At 39.7% G+C, this 20,021-nt stretch overlaps 1 protein-coding gene across 1 annotated transcript in view; it reads left to right on the top strand.

Moving 5' to 3' along the window:
- The window catches only part of RYR3 (ryanodine receptor 3), a 557,133-nt gene that overhangs the window by 272,134 nt on the left and 264,978 nt on the right, over window positions 1-20,021 (top strand). Inside the window, exons 11-12 of the mRNA XM_061430666.1 lie at window positions 5,366-5,539; window positions 9,453-9,574. Coding sequence (XP_061286650.1) covers window positions 5,366-5,539; window positions 9,453-9,574 — 296 coding nt within the window. The remainder of the gene's footprint in view (window positions 1-5,365; window positions 5,540-9,452; window positions 9,575-20,021) is intronic.

The raw sequence follows: 20,021 nt of genomic DNA, 5'->3' as shown, positions 1-20,021 counted from the left end.
AAAGAGCCCAGCACAGTGACCTGCTCAGGACATGCACCTTCCCTGATGAGACAGACAAGCCCGCTCCCCTAGCATGCTGGAAACAGCGGAGGGCTGCCCTTGGCCTCCCACCAGCAGAGGCTCTGCAGCCAGCCTTGGGGCCAGTCAGGCTCCTAGCAGTGTCCTGCAGTGTGTGATTTTTTTAAGGCCATTCTAAGACATCCCACTCGAAATCATAAGTTCAAAGGGGGACTGTATTCATGGCAAAGTGACTCTAAAGGTAATTTCTGAAAGTTAGTCCTGGGAGTTTTAGGAAGCAGTGATCTAACCAGCACAGTATTGGTGGCTGACCCCAGCATCCATGAATGAGGTCCATCTTCCCATGTTTCCTTTTTCTCTGAATCTTTTTTGGTTGCTTCCTATCTGTGGAAAGCTACTTTCTTGTCCTCTGTGGACATAGGTGGCTTAAATATGTCAAGTTCAACAAATTCCTGTCTAAGTAATAAGCATGAATTAGAACCTGCTGCTGCTAAGTCACTTCAGTCGTGTCCAACTCTGTGCGACTCCATAGACGGCAGCCCACCAGGCTCCCCCGTCCCTGGGATTCTCCAGGCAAGAACACTGGAGTGAGTTGCCATTTCCTTCTCCAATGCATGAAAGTGAAAAGTGAAAGTGAAGTCGCTCAGTCGTGTCCGACTCTCTGCGACCCCATGGACTGCAGCCTACCAGGCTCCTCCGTCCATGGGATTTTCCAGGCAAGAGTACTGGAGTGGGGTGCCATCACCTTCTCCGGAATTAGGACCTACTCTGTTCCAAATATCATGCTCGATTTCTATTACCATGGCAAAAACTGGTCTGTCTCTGTGTCTTCATTTCTTTTCAACCCATCATTCACCTTGTGGCTGGAACAATTGTTCTAAGATACAACCCTTGTGTTTTCCCCGCTTAAAATTCTCGGTGGATTCCCATTACCTGCAATAGCTTTTCCCTAGAGGTGTTCCAAACAATGATTTATGAAAAACATTTAAAATGCTTATGTTAAACAGTTGAATAGGTTGTTTTGGTTCCTTTTGTTCTTCTTTGTTTTTTACTGTAAGACTCATAACAATCTAGTTTATACTATCCTAACATTCCCTTTACCTCCTGAAAGAAAATACGGTACTGTCGGAAGTCCTCTTTTCCCACAGAAAGTCTGCAAACGGCGTGAGTTTGGGAAACATGCACCTGTAGGAGAAAGTCAGTCCTTGTTGTTCAGGTCTTTTCTGGACTTCGTCAATCTTCCTGCCACACTACTCCTACCTTCCTACAGTGTTGTCCCCTTCCATATTCCTCATCTCTCCTCTTTCCCCTAGCCATGCTCACATCAAGCAGAAATTGGTATAAAAGCATCCTGAAGTCCCCAGGCATGGTGAATTTTTCTCTCTTCCAAATTCCAGTTGCACCTTCAGTATGAACTCCATCACTTTGTTGTCATTAGTGGTTGGTGTGTGGGACTCCTAAAGCTTATATGTTAGAACCCAGAGTTATTTTTCATAAAATAATAACATATTTTCAACTTCTTTGTAACAGCATCCTAATACCTAAAACATTAATATAACCAATGCTTAACTGTGCTGATGGTTACCATTCCAAAAATTATGTTCACATGACCAACAGGCTTTGGATTTACACTTGGTTTTGCATTCCCTTTCATTACTTACAAGCTACAGGGCTTTGAACAAATTGCTCCAACTCTACAAGCCTCAGTTTTGTCATCTATAAAGTAGGAGAAATAAAAACAGCAGGTCCAGTGAAAGGTTTAGAGAAAATGTTTTTAAAATGTCATGTATAACACATATCACTATGTAGGCCCTTGATAAATTCATGATGGTGTTGTCATTATAAAGTACTTGGCAAAAATGCTTTGCTCAAAGTAGGCATTAAATAAATAATCATTCCAGTTACCTTTCTTGTCTCAGAAATTTTAAATCAATCTGGAGAGCAGCAACTTACCATCTAAACTAAATACATGTTTATGTGACAATTATGTGGTCACAACCATTTCCTTATAAACTCTCAGTGGAGACAAGGGATAATGATGATTATTCCTCTTCAAAACTTTGTTAGGGCCAAGTAACTTGTTCCTACTCAGAATCCACTCATCATCTAAGATATGAAAGGTTGGTGCAGATACACAGATAAATTGATGCCCACTGACCAATAAAACAAAAACAAATTATTTGCAGCCTAGCAGAGCTTAGTGTGAAATGTAAAGACCAACAAACCTCAGTCTTGCCCTTGGAGAATTTCCAACCAGGCAAAGGACAGGAAGTCTACCAGCAAAAGATTCCTATCACAGAAGATGGTAAAGAGCCTTGAAAGAGAGTAAGGGAGGTGCCGTGAAATCAGAGGACATGCACAGTTGGATCTGGGAAAGGCTGATGGATAAGATGTAAAAATTCAGAGATAAAGTAGAGGCCTTCCAAGCAAGGAGTGTAATGTCAATAGAAGCCCTGAGGGAGGGAATACTTGGTATAGCACACAAACATAATCCAGTTTGGTTAAAGCATGTGGCATATAAGAACTTTAGAGGTGAGAATTATATTCTGTAGGAATCAGGGAGTTACTGAAGGGAGTGATCAAAAGACCCCTATCATATGGGAAGGTTCCCATAGGAAGATTCAATAGAGGAAGGTTCCAGCCATAGAGTAAATACATCTGGGCCACATTCAAATGAAGACAGAGGGTAGAGCATTAGTTCATGACTTGAGTCGGAAGCTCACCCACCTGTGACCAGCCAAGTCCAGCTTCTCTGCCTCAGGACACTCTCATTTCTTTAAGCTGTGTCATTGTTGTGTAGTTTTGGGTAGAGTTGGCTTTAGTGTTGGGTTGTTTCTATGTTTTGGTTTTCATTTTTGTTGCTCTTGTTTTTCTTTAAATTAGAAGCAGTCCCAACAATGCTGGCCATAGAACTTTGGGAGTTGATGCTGTTTTGCAAAAGCAAAGACACAGAGAGACAGTCCATTCTATTATCAATAATGATCCATTTATTTTAGAGACTCTAAAAAAACAAATCTTAGTATTTATTTTATTTTGGCAAAGTCATATTTAAATTAATGACAAGTGATAAAACAAGTGAAATCATAGTCATTCATCATTGGGGAATATGCGCTATTTTAACTATGACCTCTTGGTAATCACCATAATTATTCATATTTAACAGTTGTAGTGTATAATATGTTTACTTTGCTGCATTGTCTTTGGTTAGGAAATAAGCTAGAGATGAAACCTTTGGCATATTTTAATTACATCTATTGGTTTGAGTGTCTGTACCGCTATGGACATTTTTGAAATGAAAATGAAGTATCCAGTATTTTATAGAATAAATGCATTCTTGACCACTTGCCTGTGGATAAATCCTTAAATATCAAATGCTGTTTTCCCATTGACTATGTTATAAAATCAGAAATATTTTCCTTTGGAAATGTTCATTTTGAGAAATGTCATTTTGAACAATCCAACCAGTGCTTCAACATATGCTTAAAATAAGAATGTTCTTGTAGTGTATTAATATTGCTCAAAATGATCCTATAAATGTGTGCAGAATAACTAATTTTGCTTTCTTGAGGGTTTGAAGGAAAGAAATAAGAGCCGAAATGAAAAAAATATACATTTGAAAGAAAAATGACTCAGTTGTATACATTTGTTCCTTCAACATATGCTTGTTAAATAATTGATAGGTGCTGGATTCTCTGCATTGTTGTTCCATCGCTAAGTCGTGTCTGACTCTTTGTGACCCCATGGACTACAGCTCTGCATTAGGAATCCAAAACTAACAATCACCTGGCCCAAACCCTTCATTCTCATAGCCTGGCAAAAGGAAACATCATATAAACAAGCATATTTACATTATAGTCTGTTAAGTCCTCAGTAGAGGGATGAGACTCTGCTGGAGAAATACAGCAGGAGAAACTAACTCTGCCTTCACAAAGAAGGTGACACCTGAGCAGGGTATTGAGGATGAGTAGGAGCTGGGGCCATGGGACGGGCATGGTCTCTGGAATCAGACTTCCTGGTTTAACTCTTCCTCTTTCACTGCTTCTTGAGTGACTGTGGACAAGCTGTTTCTTTGTTCCTTCATTTGCTCCTCTGTAAAACTGGAATATTTGTAGCTACATCTGAGGCCATTATGAAGAGCTGGCATACGTAACAGACTTAGAACACTGCCTTGCACATGCAAAGAGCTCAATGCCTATGTTCCTGTTGTTCCATCATTAAGAATGAGAGTGAGGTTGGCACAAGCAGAGGAAACAGCATGCTGCATTTTTATTCCATGAAAAATTTAAAATATACCCAGCAATTTAACACAAGATGTAGAGAAGAAATGGAAATAGGATAGGGCCATTCAGAGGCCCTGATTAATGAGGAGGGGGACAGAGTTACCAGACTACTTCTTGACTCACTTTGACAGGCACCTTAGGTGTGCCTAGATTTCTCCATAGGGAAATGGTCAACAAGCATTTATTCTATGAAACAATGGATACTTGATGCACAAAGGGAGGATGCATACCTGGTACGCAGAAATTCCCTCTTCTGTACTAGCAATGAGTTTTGTGAAACAGTGGCAATTGAAGAATGAAATCCACTGACTGCAACATACAACTGAGGCCATAGGAACTAATATTGGGCTTCCCTGGTGGGTCAGTGGCTAAGACTCCATGCTCCCAATGCAGGAGGCCCCGGGTTCAATCCCTAGTCAGGAAACTAGATCCCATATGCCCCAATGAAGATCAAAGGTCCCACATGTGGAACTAAGACCCAGCACAGCCAAATAAATATTTAAAAAAAAAACTAAAAAATATAAAATAAACTAATACAACAATTACTGCATTAGACGTAAGGCACAGTAGCCCCCTACCTTCTGCAAGAGTCTGTTTCCTCTGCTGATTTCTATAAAAGATATTTATATGATTTTAACAGATATATTTAAAGCCCCAAATGAAGGCTTTTATATAACTATTAAAATTATCGAAGGTACAACTTGCTGAAAATAAGTTATTTGGCTATTAAGGGTGAGTTATTATCTAAGTCAGGATGAGGAAAAGTAAAAAAAACATAATGGGGAATTATATAAAACCAGAACCAAAGAGAGACACTATAGGCTGCCTCCATTTCCCATGGATATAAATAATCACTAAAGTAGCCAAAACATGAAATCCATTGATTTTACAATTAGCAGCAGATAAGGGAAGCAAGCCTTTCTAAAATCCTGGCATGGACAGGCGTATCATGATTTTTGTGGTAATCGGTTCCTTGGCTTACAAATTCTGCACCAGTGACCTGTTTTATACATTGCATTTCTATTTAATCAGACATGCCTACGTTTGTTTCATTTTCTGTGAAATAGGAAATCAAGGAGAAATTGGATTCCAGTCACAAGCGAGATATAGAAGGCATGGGAGTCCCAGAAATCAAGTATGGAGACTCTGTCTGCTTTGTCCAACATATAGCCAGTGGTCTGTGGGTGACCTACAAAGCACAAGATGCCAAGACATCCCGCCTGGGACCTCTGAAAAGAAAGGTGAGGGGTCAGAAAGGCTGGAGGCAACTAGGCATGAGAAGTGATTGTGGAAATAAGGTGGGCATGATGGATTTTTACTACTCAGCTTCCCAGATTGCTCAGTGGCAAAGAATCAGCCTGCCAATGCAGGTGTGGGTTGGATCCCTAGGTCAGGAAGATCCCCTGGAGAAGGAAATGACAATCCACTCCAGTATTTTTGCCTCTAGAATTCCATGGACAGAAGAGACTGGCAGGCTACAAGTCCAAGGGGTCACAAAAGAGTTGGACACAGCAACTAAGCAAAAATTCTTATTATTCTGAAGAATTATTTCTGTAACAGAGTGTGTAGCCTAGTGTGGTTACTTTGACTTCATATTCAGTGTGAAAAAGAAAAAGTTAAATAGATGACAAATCTGTGAAGAGGGGATACAATACGATCCTTGTGCTCTAGAACCTGTACTAAATGACTTTTGGTAGAATGCTGTTTGGGGATTATCCACATCATTTCTCCTTTCATTTAAGTGGATAATTGAGTTACTATGCAGTTTTCATAATATACAGACTAAACAGAATCCCTACAGAGAGATGCAGATTGCATGATAACAAGCACACAGGAACCAACATGCAGAAAGATGAGATACTGTTGAATGATACTGTATCCACAGAGAATGGATCCAGGTCTCAGAGATCTGTTACAGCCTGTGACAGTGGGAAATCCAGCTTGAATACACAGAACATCTTTTTTTTTTCCCAGAAAGTCAACTGCCATAGTAGGGTTTCTTTTGATAGGAATCAGGAAACAGATGCTCAAGTCATGCTTTAAAAAAAAAGCCCTTACAAAGCACAGGTTTGGATAGGCAAGGAGGCCCATGATAAGGTTCTAGGAAACATTGTACAATGTAGTTTGTGTAGGTCAGCCTAATATGGAAATGATGAAAATTTTCCCAGAATGCTGGTTATTGTAAGAAAGGAGGTTGGGGGGAACCCATAAGGTAATAGCTTATTTTTGTGCAAAGTAAAATTTACGAGGAAAGGGGAAAATTATGAAAAGGAGATAGAAAATAGAACACGAGGCCACAGAGACTCGCTTGTAGAAAACAGAATACGAGGCCACAAAGACTGCTTGTAGGAGCCCAGAGCTTCCTCTGCCAACAATTGTAAAGGCTGGACTAAACATGGAAACATTGGAAGACTTCAACAGCAAGACACCCAGGATGTGAGTGCTGAAGATCCCACTAGAATGGAAGTGCGCTAAAGTGAGTTCCTCCTGTATCACCACTTTGCCCTCAGTGTCTTGCTGAGATACCACACAAGAAATGGGATCGCCTGTTAGTTCTGTGGGTTGGAGAGCCATAATTGTGGTAAGGTCAGCCAAGGTTTCTGAGACTTAAGGGACCATATTCCAGAGTGGAGGAAGCCACAGAAGCATGAACTTGAAATTCCAAATGCGGTTTCTCCTAGTATCTTAAGCAGACCAGGAATAGGGTATAAAGCTAAGATGGCAAACAGAAAATGATATTTCTCTATGGTAGAGAAGAGCAAAGCAGAGATGTGAACAGTGTGACGGTGCTAGGGAGACAGAGGCTGGAGTACAAAGTCCCTCGGGCTGGAATGGCCTTGAAAATACAGTGGACTTTCAATTGAATTCCAAATAAGGGCTATACCCCAGGAGTAAGGGCAAATGGAAAATAGATGCCAAAACCTGATCATCTACCCTAACAGCCTATCAGAAGAAAATGCAATCCTCTGAAGAGTATGATAATATCATCCAGAGTTTCCACAATTTTTCACACCTACTAAGATAAAGATGATATTGAAAGAGAGTAGAATTTGTGGAACCAGGGTCTAACTCTGGGTAGGTGGGGACGCACTTGAAGGACCCTGTCAACTAGGGGAGACCCCAGTTTATGATGTTGGTTTATTGTGCTTCTCCCTGCCTTTTTCTTCTGGGACCATAGTCCGTAGGTCCATCTAACTGCTGGAATGTGGATTTGGGAGATGCTTTCAGAAACTCTCTCTAATGATGCCCTAATGCTAAGCCATTTGTCAGGGCTTCCCAGCTCCATTTCCTGAAGAACAAGTTAAGTTCTCCTCTAAAAATACAAAGGATGTCCAATCTTGTTAATTGTTTTATGAAACAAAATAGGAATTTAGAAAAACCAGTGGGAAATAGACATAGTGAGAAACCTGATGAATGGTAGCTCACCTTTAAGGAAGCACCCTCTTTCCATTGCCATCTTGGGCTTCTGCTTTCTGCTGTCAGTTATGGAATTCCTCCAGGAAAGAAAAAAGGACCTTAGGACGTGAGCTGCAGCAATCAATAGGACACATCATAACAACGTTCTAACAGCTGCATTTCCCCCATTTCTCATTACATTCTTGTTTGACTGGCCGGTTTGAATGTGTTATCTGAACAAGCAAAACATAAGGAGGTGGGTCTTTAGGGACCCAAAAGCTGGGACTAAGGCCAGAGTAAACCTAGTGAGATGTATTGCCAAATCTAAATGCAACACTGATAAGCAGTTGCTGGGAATCTCAAAGTAATGTTTTGAAAGAGTTGGTGAATCCAATAGTAAGGGCATCCTTTGCTGATGCTTAAGCTACGGTATATAGATGAGATGCAGGTCTCTTCAAAAATGAACATAAATTTATGCAAGCCAGCATGCTTCTTCCTGGGTGAATTCATTAAATGAGGGTGCATTTTCAGAAGAATACAAATGAGAGATTTTCACCTGGAAATGAGGAAATAGGTTGTTTATTTGTGCTAAAAATGAGAGATACCAAAAACCCTTATTCTAAAGATATTTTTTGGAGCCACATGTTTTGTTTAATTGACATATAAACTGACTGATTCCCACCCCACTTCCCTAGGACCTACAGATGGTCTCACTTCACTTACTCACATCAAGAGGAAACCATGCCAGGAAGTTGAATCAGAATTTGACCCTGACCTGAATCAGGGTCAAACCATCCCAGTTAATAACCACACATATTTGGTTGGCCCTTTCAAGAGAAAAAACAAAGCACTGACCTCCACACCAAAAGCTGCTAGCCCCATCTTAAAAAAAAAAAAAAAAAAACAATGTATCATGATGTCATTTGTGAGCAATAAGTATACTTAACTTCCTAACAACTGATTTGAGATCAGTAATATGCTGTCCCTTAAAACAAATATTCATTGAATACCTTTTATATTGTAGGTAACATGCTAAATGACTGACATGTAAATTGTCTAGTCTTCCAAACAAACCACTAAAATAAGTCCTCCTGCAGATGGTGAAGTCAGAGCAGAGAGAGGTTAAATAATTTGCTGAAAGTCACACTGCTGAGAAGTGACCTAGAGGGATTAGAAGTCAGGTTGGCTGGTACCTAAGCCCATGCTTTCAAACCCCCTCTCTAGCTCCATGAGAAGCAAACCACTGTCTCAAGCTGCTTCCCTGGTTCCAGTCAACTAACCCAGTGTGGCCATCATCCTTCAGGAGAGAAAGCCACACCTCATCCAAGTAGAAAGTTTTAGAGGATTTTACTTTAATTTGTCTTTCCACTTCCTTGGTTTATCTCTGGAGAAAAAGGCTCTGAATATAGTGATTTTTCTCATTTCCAGAGATAAGTTTTTGTGTTCATTTTAAGAGAAAAATCTATCATAAAACTTGTTTTCACCCATTCAAATTGGCCATACTGGCCCAAGGAATTTATTGTAACTCAAACCATAGTGGCACATAAAATTTCATTTTCATCAAAGCACTGTGTCTCAGGAATGAATCATATATCAGTAATAGGGTATATGGACAAAATAACTTTGTTAATGTCCCACTTTCAAAATGAACACAGGGGAACTTGGTCCATTGAAGGAATACAAGGGATGAGGAAAATACTGCAAAAAACATTGACTGTCCAATGTAACCTGGCCCTGGTGTCCTTGGCCCCGGGATAGGTCATACTCCATCAGGAAGGCCACATGGATGATGGATTAACCCTGCAGAGATGCCAGCGTGAGGAGTCCCAGGCTGCTCGGATCATCCGGAACACAACCGCCTTATTCAGCCAGTTTGTAAGGTACGTGAGCTCCTTCCTTTTCTCTACTTGTTGGTTTCTATTTTGCAGCCATCCGATCCCACAGACCACCCCCTTTTAATACTATGGATTTTCAGGAAATAATTATGTACCAGCGAAGAGTTCTACCAGAAAGAGCTTGGGATTGAAACTTATTTCCCACTAGGCGAGCTCCTACCAGCTTCACTCTTGGCCCAACAAATGCCCAAGACTCTTCAGTTGGTGTCATTAGTTGGCATTCAGGTTGGCGCCATAAACAGCCAAGGTCTTCTTATGAAAATTAAATGGAAAGAGATGGAGTGCTGTAAGTCCCCTTTGTATTAGCACATGAACAGGAGAGGAGAGAGAAAAAAAATGGATCTACAACCTCTGTGCTATTTAGAAAGGTTTTCTACATCTTTCAAAATTGTTGCTATGGTTTGGACACGAGAAGATTTGCATGGAATGCTTGGGTCACCCACCTACGACTGGGACTTAAATGGGGAAAGTAACTTAACTACCTACTTGGATCATAATCCTTCCAGCCTCAACAGTGCTGCTAAAATAGAATTCTGGATTGTATTCACCAATTACCACACACACACACACAAAAACAGATTCTGTTGTAAACAGTGCAGTGTTGCAAGCCATCCTTCTCTCATAGGAAAATCTCTCTAAAGCCTAAAGGATTTCAATTGCATTTGTGGATCTGCATGAAATGAGAAAAACCTTTGTTAAGGTCCCACTATACCTTTATTTTCCTTCCTGTTGAGTCACTGTGATCCAAGGGATATGTATTAGTTAGGATACAGGCTAAGCTGCTATTGTGGTTCAGAATAAACTTATTTCTTTTTCAAGTAATAGTATAGGGGAGGCAAGTGGTTTAGGGAAAACAGACCATCCTGCTACTGGGACAGTTTCCTTCTGTCTTGCTGCTTTGAAATCTCTGTAGGTTCTTAAAGTATGTCCAGTCCAGCAGCATCACCTGGGAACTTGTCAAAAATACATATTCTTGGGGTTTATCCCAGATAGACCTAATCAGACACCTAAGAGTGGTGCCTCAGAAAAGTTGAGTTTTGATGGGTCCTCCAGTTGATGCCGATGCATGCTAAAGTTTACAAACTACTGCCCTGGAATAAAGGTACCTGCCCTTGGCCAGGTATTAGATTCATCTGGGAAGCTTTTAACATCCTGATGCCAAAGTAGCATCTTCAATCAATTACATCAGAATCTCTGGAAAGTGAAAGTGAAGTCACTCAGTCGTATCCGACTCTTTGCGACCCCTGGACTGTAGCCTTCCAGGCTCCTCCGTCCATGGAATTTTCCAGGCAAGAATACTGGAGTGGGTTGCCATTTCCTTCTCCAGGAGATCTTCCTGACCCAGGGGTTGAACCCAGGTCTCCTGCCTTGTAGGCAAACGCTTTACTGTCTGAGCCTCAGAATCTCTGAGGTGGGGTCCAAACACAAGAGCCCCCTGGATAATTCTAATACTCAGTCACAGTTGAGAACCAACTGTCCTGGTATGTATTCTTCAACCGTGTGATTAAAAATAGTGTACTAGCACCATGTCTGAGGTCTGACCTGAAAAGATGAGAGAGGATATAGAGGGCAAGCCATTCATTTTTTTAAAAAATATAACCCAGAAGTAGATTGCCTTATCTTATACTCTGTTAGCTAACACTAGTCACATGGCCACACCTAGCTAAAGAAGGCTGAGAAATATCTCTGATGGGTTACAACCAGAGGGTCTTGATACTAATTGAAGGAAGAAAAGCAGATGGTAGGGGTATTCTTGCCACAAGGTGGGACTGAGGCCTGAAAATCAATTATCTTTGCCTGATTTTGACTCTGCCACTGGTTTCCCATGATTCTTGAGCAAAATATATCCTCCTTTCCATTCTGCATTACATCCGAATTGCTCCCCTTCTTCACAGAAAGAGTGTAAGATTGAATGGCTTGGTATAGGTAGAAAAAATTAGCTACATGCATACATGAATTTTGCATGTAGTCTCTACTAGACCACAACCATTACTATAGGGAGTGGATAGTTTTATCTAATTCTCAATTCTCTCAACTTCTGCCCTTATATCTTTCTTAAGTCAAGGCCCCTAATTCACACATTTACAAAAATTAATTCAAAATGGATTAAAGACATTATTGTAAAACTTAAAATTATAAAACCTGTATGAGAAAACATAGGCTCAAATCATCATGACCTTGAGTTCAGCAATCTTTTATTCAATATCATACCAAAAACAAAACCTACAGAAGAAAAATTAGGTAAATTGGACTTCATCAAAATCAAAATCTTTTTTACTGTGAAGGGCACCATGGAGAAAGTGAAAAAACAATTCATGAATATTTGCAAATCATAGATCTGATAAGGGAATTGTATCTAGAATAAAGAAATCTCACATCCCAACATTAAAAAGACAAATAGACCAACTGAAAAATGGATGAAGGATCTAAACAGACATTTCTCCAAAGATGATATACAAATGGCCATAAGCATATGAAAAGATGTTCAATACTATCAGCCATCAGAAAAAATTAAATCAGAACCACAATGAGATAATGCTTCGTTCTCACTAGGATGGCTATAATAAAAAAGGCTATCAATTAGAAATGTGGGGCAGGATGTGGAGAAACTGAACCTACACTGCTGGGGGAATGTAAAATGTTGTAGTCACTATGGAATACAGTCTGGGAATTCCTCAAAATTTTAAGCATAGAGTTACCAGATGACTCAGCAATTTCATTCCTCAGTATGTGCCCAAGAGATGTTAAATATTGATCAGTTGCTCAACCATGTCCAGCGTCATGCCAGGTTTCCCTGTCCTTCACCATCTCCCAGAGCTTGCTCAAACTCATGTCCATCGAGTTGGTGGTGCCATCCAATGACTTCATCCACTGTCATTCCCTTCTCCTCCTGCCTTCGATCCTTCCCAGCATCAGGGTCTTTTCCAGTGAGTCTGTTCTTCACATCAGGTGGCCAAATTTCAGTTTTAGCATTAGTCCTTCCAATGAATATTTAAAACTGATTTCCTTTAGGATTGACTGGTTTGAACTCCTTGCAGTCCAAGGGACTCAAGAATCTTCTCCAGCACCACAGTTCAAAAGCATCAGTTCTCCAGTGCCCAGCCTTCTTTATGGTCCAACTCTCACATCCATACATGACTACTGGAAAAACCATAGCTTTGACTAGACGGACCTTTGTCAGCAAAGTAATATCTCTGCATTTTAATACACTGTCTAGGTTTGTGATAGCTTTTCTTCCAAGGAACACGTGTCTTTTAATTTCATGGCTGCAGTCACCATCTGCAGTGGTTTTGGAGCCCAAGGAAATAAAGTCTCTTACTGTTTCCATTGTTTGCCCATCTATTTGCCATGAAGTGATCAGACCAGATGCCATGATCTTTGTTTTCTGAATGTTGAGTTTTAAGCCAGCTTTTTCACCTTCCTGTTTCAGCTTCATCAAGAGGCTATTTAGTTCTCTTCATTTTCTGCCATAAGGGTGGTGTCATCTGCATATCCGAGGTTATTGATATTTCTCCCCATAATCTTCATTCCAGCTTGTGCTTCATCCAGCCCGGCATTTCTCATGATGGACTGTGCATATAAGTTAAATAAGCAGGGGGACAATATACAGCCTCAATATACTCATTTCCCAATTTTGAACCAGTGCCTTGTTCCATGTCCAGTTCTAACTGTTGCTTCTTGACCTGCATACAGGTTTCTCAGAAGGCAGGTAAGGTAGTCTGGTATTCCCATCTCCTTAAGAATTTTCCATGGTTTATTGTGATCCACACAGTCAAAGGCTTTAACATAGTCAATGAAGCAGAAGTAGATGATTTTCTGGAATTCTCTTGCTTTTTTGATTATCCAATGGATGTTGGCAATTTGATCTCTGGTTCCTCTGCCTTTTCTAAATCCAGCTTGAACATCTGGAACCTCTTGGTTCATGTACTGTTGAAGCCTGACTTGGAGAATTTTAAGCATTACTTTGCATGTGCGATGAGTGCAGTTGTGCAGTAGTTTGAACATTCTTTGACATTGCCTTTCTTTGGGATTGGAGTGAAAACCGACCTTTTCCCGTCCTGTGGCCACTGCTGAGTTTTCCAAATTTGCTGGCATATTGAGTGCAAGAGTTTAACAGCATCGTCTTTTAGGACTTGAAATAGCTCAGCTGGAATTCTATCACTTCCACTAGCTTTGTTCATAGTGATGCTTTGGAAGGCCCACTTGACTTCAAACTCCAGGATGTCTGGCTCTAAGTGAGTGATCACACCATCATGGTTATCTTTAAGATCTTTTTTGTTTAGTCCTTCTGTGTATTCTTGCCACCTCTTCTTAATATCTTCTGCTTCTGTTAGGTCCGTACCATTTCTGCCCTTTATTATGCCCATCTTTGTATGAAATATTCCCTTGGTATCTCTATCTTTCTTGAAGAGCTCTCTAGTCTTTCTCATTCTATTGTTTTCCTCTATTTCCTAGTATTGATCACTTAGAAAGGCTCTCTTATCTCTCCTTGCTGTCCTTTGGAATTCTGCATTCAGATGTGTATATTTTTCCTTTTCTCCTTTGCCTTTCGCTTCTCTTCTTTTCTCAGCTATTTGTAAGGCCTCCTCAGATAACCAAACAAAAACTTGTACACAAATGTTCGAAGCAGCATTACTCATAATAGACAAAAAGCGATAGCAATGTAAATGTCTATCAACTGATGAATGAATAAATAAAAGGTGCTATATCCATATACCAGAATATTATATGTCTGTAAAAAGGTATGAAGTTCTAACACACACTACAACATAAATGAACCTTGTAAACATGCTCAGTGAAAAAAAGCCAGTCGCAAAAGACTACATATTGTATTACTGCATTTATATGAAATATCTGAAATAGACAAATCTGTAGAAACAAAGTACATCTGGGAATGGTATGATAGCAGGTGATAAGGGGGATGGGATTTGAGGAAAAGCTGATGAAAAATTCTAAAATTGACAGGTCATGGTTGCACAACTCTGTAAATATACTAAAAACAATTGTACCGTTTGAATAGATTATGGTATAATACATGAACTATATTTCAATAAAGCTGTTATTTTTAAAAATTCAGTGGGAGTTACATGCCTAACAATGGGAAAATTATTTTTAAACAGCTTTATTGGGTTATAATTTGCATATCATAAAATCCATCCCTTTAAGTGTACAACTCAGTGAATTTTAATAAATGTATACAGCTGTACAGCCATTATTACTATTCAGTTTTAGAACACTTTCATCACCCCAAAAGGATTCCTTATGCCTATTGCAGTTTATACTAGTTACCACTCCCGGTCCCAGGCAACCAATCATCTGCTTCTCTCACATTTTAATGCATTAAATTGATAAACCATACAATATGTGGTCTGTTGAATCTGGCCTTTACATTTAGCATTACATTTTTGAGGTTCATCCCTATTGCAATATGTAATGGTGTTCTGTTCCTTCTTATTGCTAAAAGTATTTCTGTGAGTATGTTTTAAATACACATTACATATATAAATTGTACACACATACATACACAAAAGGTATGTTGCTGCTGCTGCTAAGTCGCTTCAGTCGTGTCCGACTCTGTGCAACCCCATAGACGACAGCCCACCAGGCTCTCCCGTCCCTGGGATTCTCCAGGCAAGAACACTGGAGTGGGTTGCCATTTCCTTCTCCAATGCATGAAAGTGAAAAGTGAAAGTGAAGTCGCTCAGTCATGTCCGACCCTCAGCGACCCCATGGACTGCAGCCTTCCAGGCTCCTCCATCCATGGGACTTTCCAGGCAAGCGTACTGGAGTTGGTGCCATCGCCTTCTCTGACAAAAACATATACATGTATGTGTATATATATATGATTGTGTGTGTGTGTGTGTGTGTATATATATATGGAGAGAGAGAGATACACAAGTATACTCATCTCACATACTAAAACATGTTTGTAGTAAAATAGCACTATCTTGATTAATATACCTTTATAATAAGTATTAAAATCAGATAGAGTCCTCCTACAATGTTGAACTTTTTTTGATATTATTTTAATCCTTTGCATTCCCATATAAATTTAAGGGTGAATTTATCCATTTTTGTAAGAAAGCCTGCAGGGATTTTGATAGATGTTGCAAAGGATCTACACATCAATTTTGGGAAACTTTTATCTTAATAAATCTTTCAGTCCATAAACACAGAATGTCTGTCCATTCATTTATTCTTCTTGGATTCCTTTCAACACGATATTAGAATTTCCAGTATGTAAATCTTACACTTTTTTTATGAAACCTATACAGTATTTATTTTTGATGCAACTACAAATGGAGGTGTTTTCTTAATTTCATTCATTTTTTTCTTAATTTCATTTCAGATTGTTCACTGCTGGTGTCTATAAATACTGACATGGAGAAACTGAGTTTTTAACATGTCAGCCATGTATCCTATGACCTAGATGAAATTTTTTATTATAGCGAGGGTATTTTTTGGTGTGGATTCTTTAGAATTTTCTACATACAGGATCGTGTCATCTGTGAATAAAAGGAGTGGTTTTTTCCTTTCCAATAAGAATGAATGCCCTTCATTTCTATTTTATTTTGCATGATTGCCCTGGATAGAACATCTACTACAATATGAAATAAAGTAGAGAGAACAGACATCCTTGTCTTGTTCTTGATCTTAGTGGGAAAACATTTGGTCTTTGACTATTAAGTTTGGTACTTACTTGCAGAATTTTCGTAGATGTCTTTTGTCAAGTTGAGGAAGTTCTCTTCTACTTCTAGCTTGATGAGAGCTTTTTATATTGAATGAATGTTAGTTAGATTTTGTCAAATTGTTTCTGTCTATTGAGTTGATGGTGTGGTTTTGTCCTTTATTTATATAGTTTATTACATTATCTGCTTGAGAATGTGATTGAAATCAGTATTATTGTTGAATTGTCTATTTCTCCCTCAATTCTGTCAATTTTTACTGCACATATTTTGGTCTCTGTTACTGGGTGCTTTGAAAGTGAAAGTATTAGTCACTCAGTCACATCCGACTACAGTCCCATGGAGTGTAGCCCATCAGGCTCCTCTGTCCATGGAATTTTCCAGGCAAGAATACTGGCGTGGGTAGCCTTTCCCTTCTCCAGGGGATCTTCTCAATGCAGGGATCAAACCTAGATTTCCCACACTGCATGCAGATTCTTTACCATCTGAGCCACCAAGGAGTTTATAATAAATATATCTTCCTCCCAAACTCATTCTTATAAAATATCGCCCTCTTTTCTTTTTTTTTTTAAATTATCCCCAAGTGTTTCTTTTCTTTGAAATTGAAATAGTTGATTTACAATATTATATTGGTTTCAGATGTACACTGTGATGACTCAATTTTGAAGATTACATTTCATTATAAGTTATCACAGGATAATGGCTATAACTTCCTGTGCTATGCAATATATCTTTGTTGCTTATGTATTTTATACATAATAGTTTGTATCTGATAATCCCATACCCCTATTTTGCCCCTCCCCACATCCTTTTCCCCTTTGTTAACTACAAATTTGTTTTCTGTGTCTGTGAGTCTGTGTTATATATACATTGATTTGTATTATTTTTTTAGGTTCCACATATAAGCGATATTATATAGTATTTGTGTTTTCCTGTGTGACTTGTTTCACCCTGAATAATATTCTCTAGGCCCATCTGTTTTGCTGTAAATGGCAGAAGGTTATTCTTTTTTATGGTTGAGTCCCTCTTTATGTGAATATTTTTTGTCTCAATTTATTTTGTAGAGCCGCTCCAGCTGTCTCACACGCTAGTTACAGTTACTGTTTGCATGGTGTATCTCAGTCCTTTCACTCTCAACTTATTTGCGTCTTTGAATTGGAAATGTGTCTTGTAGATAGCATACCGTGAACCTTTTTTTCCCCCCAAAATGCCGTCTGACTGTCTCTTCCTTTTACTGGTGTGTGTAATCAATTTATAGATAGTGTAATTATTCAGATGATTGGTTTCATGTGTGCCATTTTGCTATTTGATTTTTATATGTCTTTTTGTTCCTCTATTCTTCCTTTACTGCTTTCTTTTGTGTTAAATTGACATTTTCTAGTACTATTTTAATTCCTTTGAGTGTTTTTAACTACTTTTTTAAGTTACATTCTTAGTTGCTCTAGGGAACTTAGTATGTCTTTGATACGAAATAATCTACTTCACATTAATATGAATTTAACAAGTAAATCAACTTTGCTCCAATATTGTTCTCTTCTCTCTCAACTCCTTTGTGACAATACTGATATATATATATATGTATATGTATATATATATATATATATATATATATATTATAGCTTCATGTGGTATAAGCCCAGCAATACAGTTTTATAATTATTGTTTTATGCATTTTTAATTAGGTATAAGAACAAAAAAGAGAAACATTGGTACATATTCATATTGTTTTACATTGAACTGCATAGTAACCTTTACCACTGCTCTTTATTTCTCAGGATGGATTCTAGTAAGTGTCTCATGTCATTGGCTTTCAGCTTGGAGTACTTATTTCTTGTGAGGCAAGCCTCCTACCCTTTGCTGATAGACCTGTGTGTGGGTTGGATAATATGTCCAAAGGTCAGGCAGTTTTAAGTTCATCCTGAATTTTACTTTCTGCTTGCACAAGGCTTCATCATATTCAGCCAGAGATGAATAATACCTGGGGCCCCCTCTGGTTCTTCCGGAGTGTGTCTGTCTGGGACCTTGCACGTGGCCTGCCTCACCCTGTTAGACCTTCTTTTCCTTGGAGCTAGGGGAGAGGACCGGAGAAGGCAATAGCACCCCACTCCAGTACTCTTGCCTGGAAAATCCCATGGACGGAGGAGCCTGGTAGGCTGCAGTCCATGGGGTTGCTAAGAGTCAGACACGACTGAGCGACTTCACTTTCACTTTTCACTTTCATGAACTGGAGAAGGAAATGGCAACCCGCTCCAATGTTCTTGCCTGGAGAATCCCAGGGACGGGGGAGCCTGGTGGGCTGCCGTCTATGGGGTCGAACAGAGTCGAACACGACTGAAGCAACTTAGCAGCAGCAGGGGAGAGGATGGGAACTATCTCAGGTTGAAATATCGTAGATTCCCACTGTTCTTACCAAGGTTCATTATTAAAAAAAAAAAACATACTTCTCAATTTCCTGTATACCTTTGGTCAATTTCCAGAATCCTAAAAGTTTTTTGGATGATTTTGTCCAATTTTGTCACTTTTATTGGGAGAAAGAACTCACTGAGCTCCTCATTTCTGGAAGCCCCACCTTCAGTGGAAGAGATTCTTGATTCTCCCTGACACAGGATGTTTTACAAGAAAGGAGGGCTAATGAATAGCAAACCAGTACAGCAGAGGTGAGGGCTACAAAAGCCACGGTGCTTACCTTTTGCAAGAGTTGGAAAGTGATGGATGACAGCATAATTTGGAAATAAATTCTCCTCTCTCACCCCTTTTGAGAAACCAACAGTGCATGTGATGTACAAATGGAAACCAGAGAGATTGACCTTCTGCAAGAACAAGTTAAAGGAATAAAGAATGAAGAAGAAAGAACAATGAAGAAGATAATGTTTAAGTTTCCTGTACTGTCTCATCATCCCCTGTGTGGTTGTTGGGAAATGTCCCATAGGACAAATGAACAGTGTGATGGACCGAGGAGTCTCAGATGTCCTGCTGGAGAGAGAAGATGCTATCCAGCTGTCCTCTGAGTTTAGCTTTTGGAGGGGAATGATATATAAATAATTATGGTAACTGTATGGTAAATGGGAAAAGGCAATGGCACCCCACTCCAGTACTGTTGCCCAGAAAATCCCATGGATGGAGGAGCCTGGTAGGCTGCAGTCCATGGGGTCGCACAGAGTCAGACACGACTGAAGCGACTTCACTTTCACTTTCCACTTTCACGCATTAGAGAAGGAAATGGCAACCCACTCCAGTGTTCTTGCCTGGAGAATCCCATGGATGGAGAAGCCTGGTAGGCTGCAGTCCATGGGGTCGCACAGAGTCAGACACGACTGAAGCGACTTAGCAGCAGCAGCAGCAGTGTGGTAAATACTCAGAATCACCTGAGCTTTTACTTAAGAAAAGAAGTCCTTGTCAAAGATCTGAGAACATAATGGGACAGTGGCTGTAGGGGCCGGAGGAAGGCTGAGCTGAGACGGGGGCCAGTTGTAATTAGTTCTGAACTGCGGCATCCTCTTGTCCCTGTCCGTCTAGATCCATCTGGGTCTCCTCCCCCAAGGTTCTAGAGTAGACTGCGAGCATCATGAAGCCATTCAGAGGATGTGGCCTCAATGCCAAGCATATATTATGTGTTCTCCTTTGAAGGAAGGAAGCATTCTCCCTGGAGGACTGTCAGATTGATGTTTCTTCAAGAGGCAAGATGAAGTGATCCAGCACTTAGAACCCACAGGAAAAAAAAATTAGCCCCAGAAGGATCCTGGCAA

The sequence above is a fragment of the Bos javanicus genome, chromosome 10 (genome assembly GCF_032452875.1).
Source record: "Bos javanicus breed banteng chromosome 10, ARS-OSU_banteng_1.0, whole genome shotgun sequence".
In the NCBI taxonomy this organism is placed as follows: Eukaryota; Metazoa; Chordata; class Mammalia; order Artiodactyla; family Bovidae; genus Bos; species Bos javanicus.
This window is presented reverse-complemented; position numbering and strand designations above follow the sequence as displayed.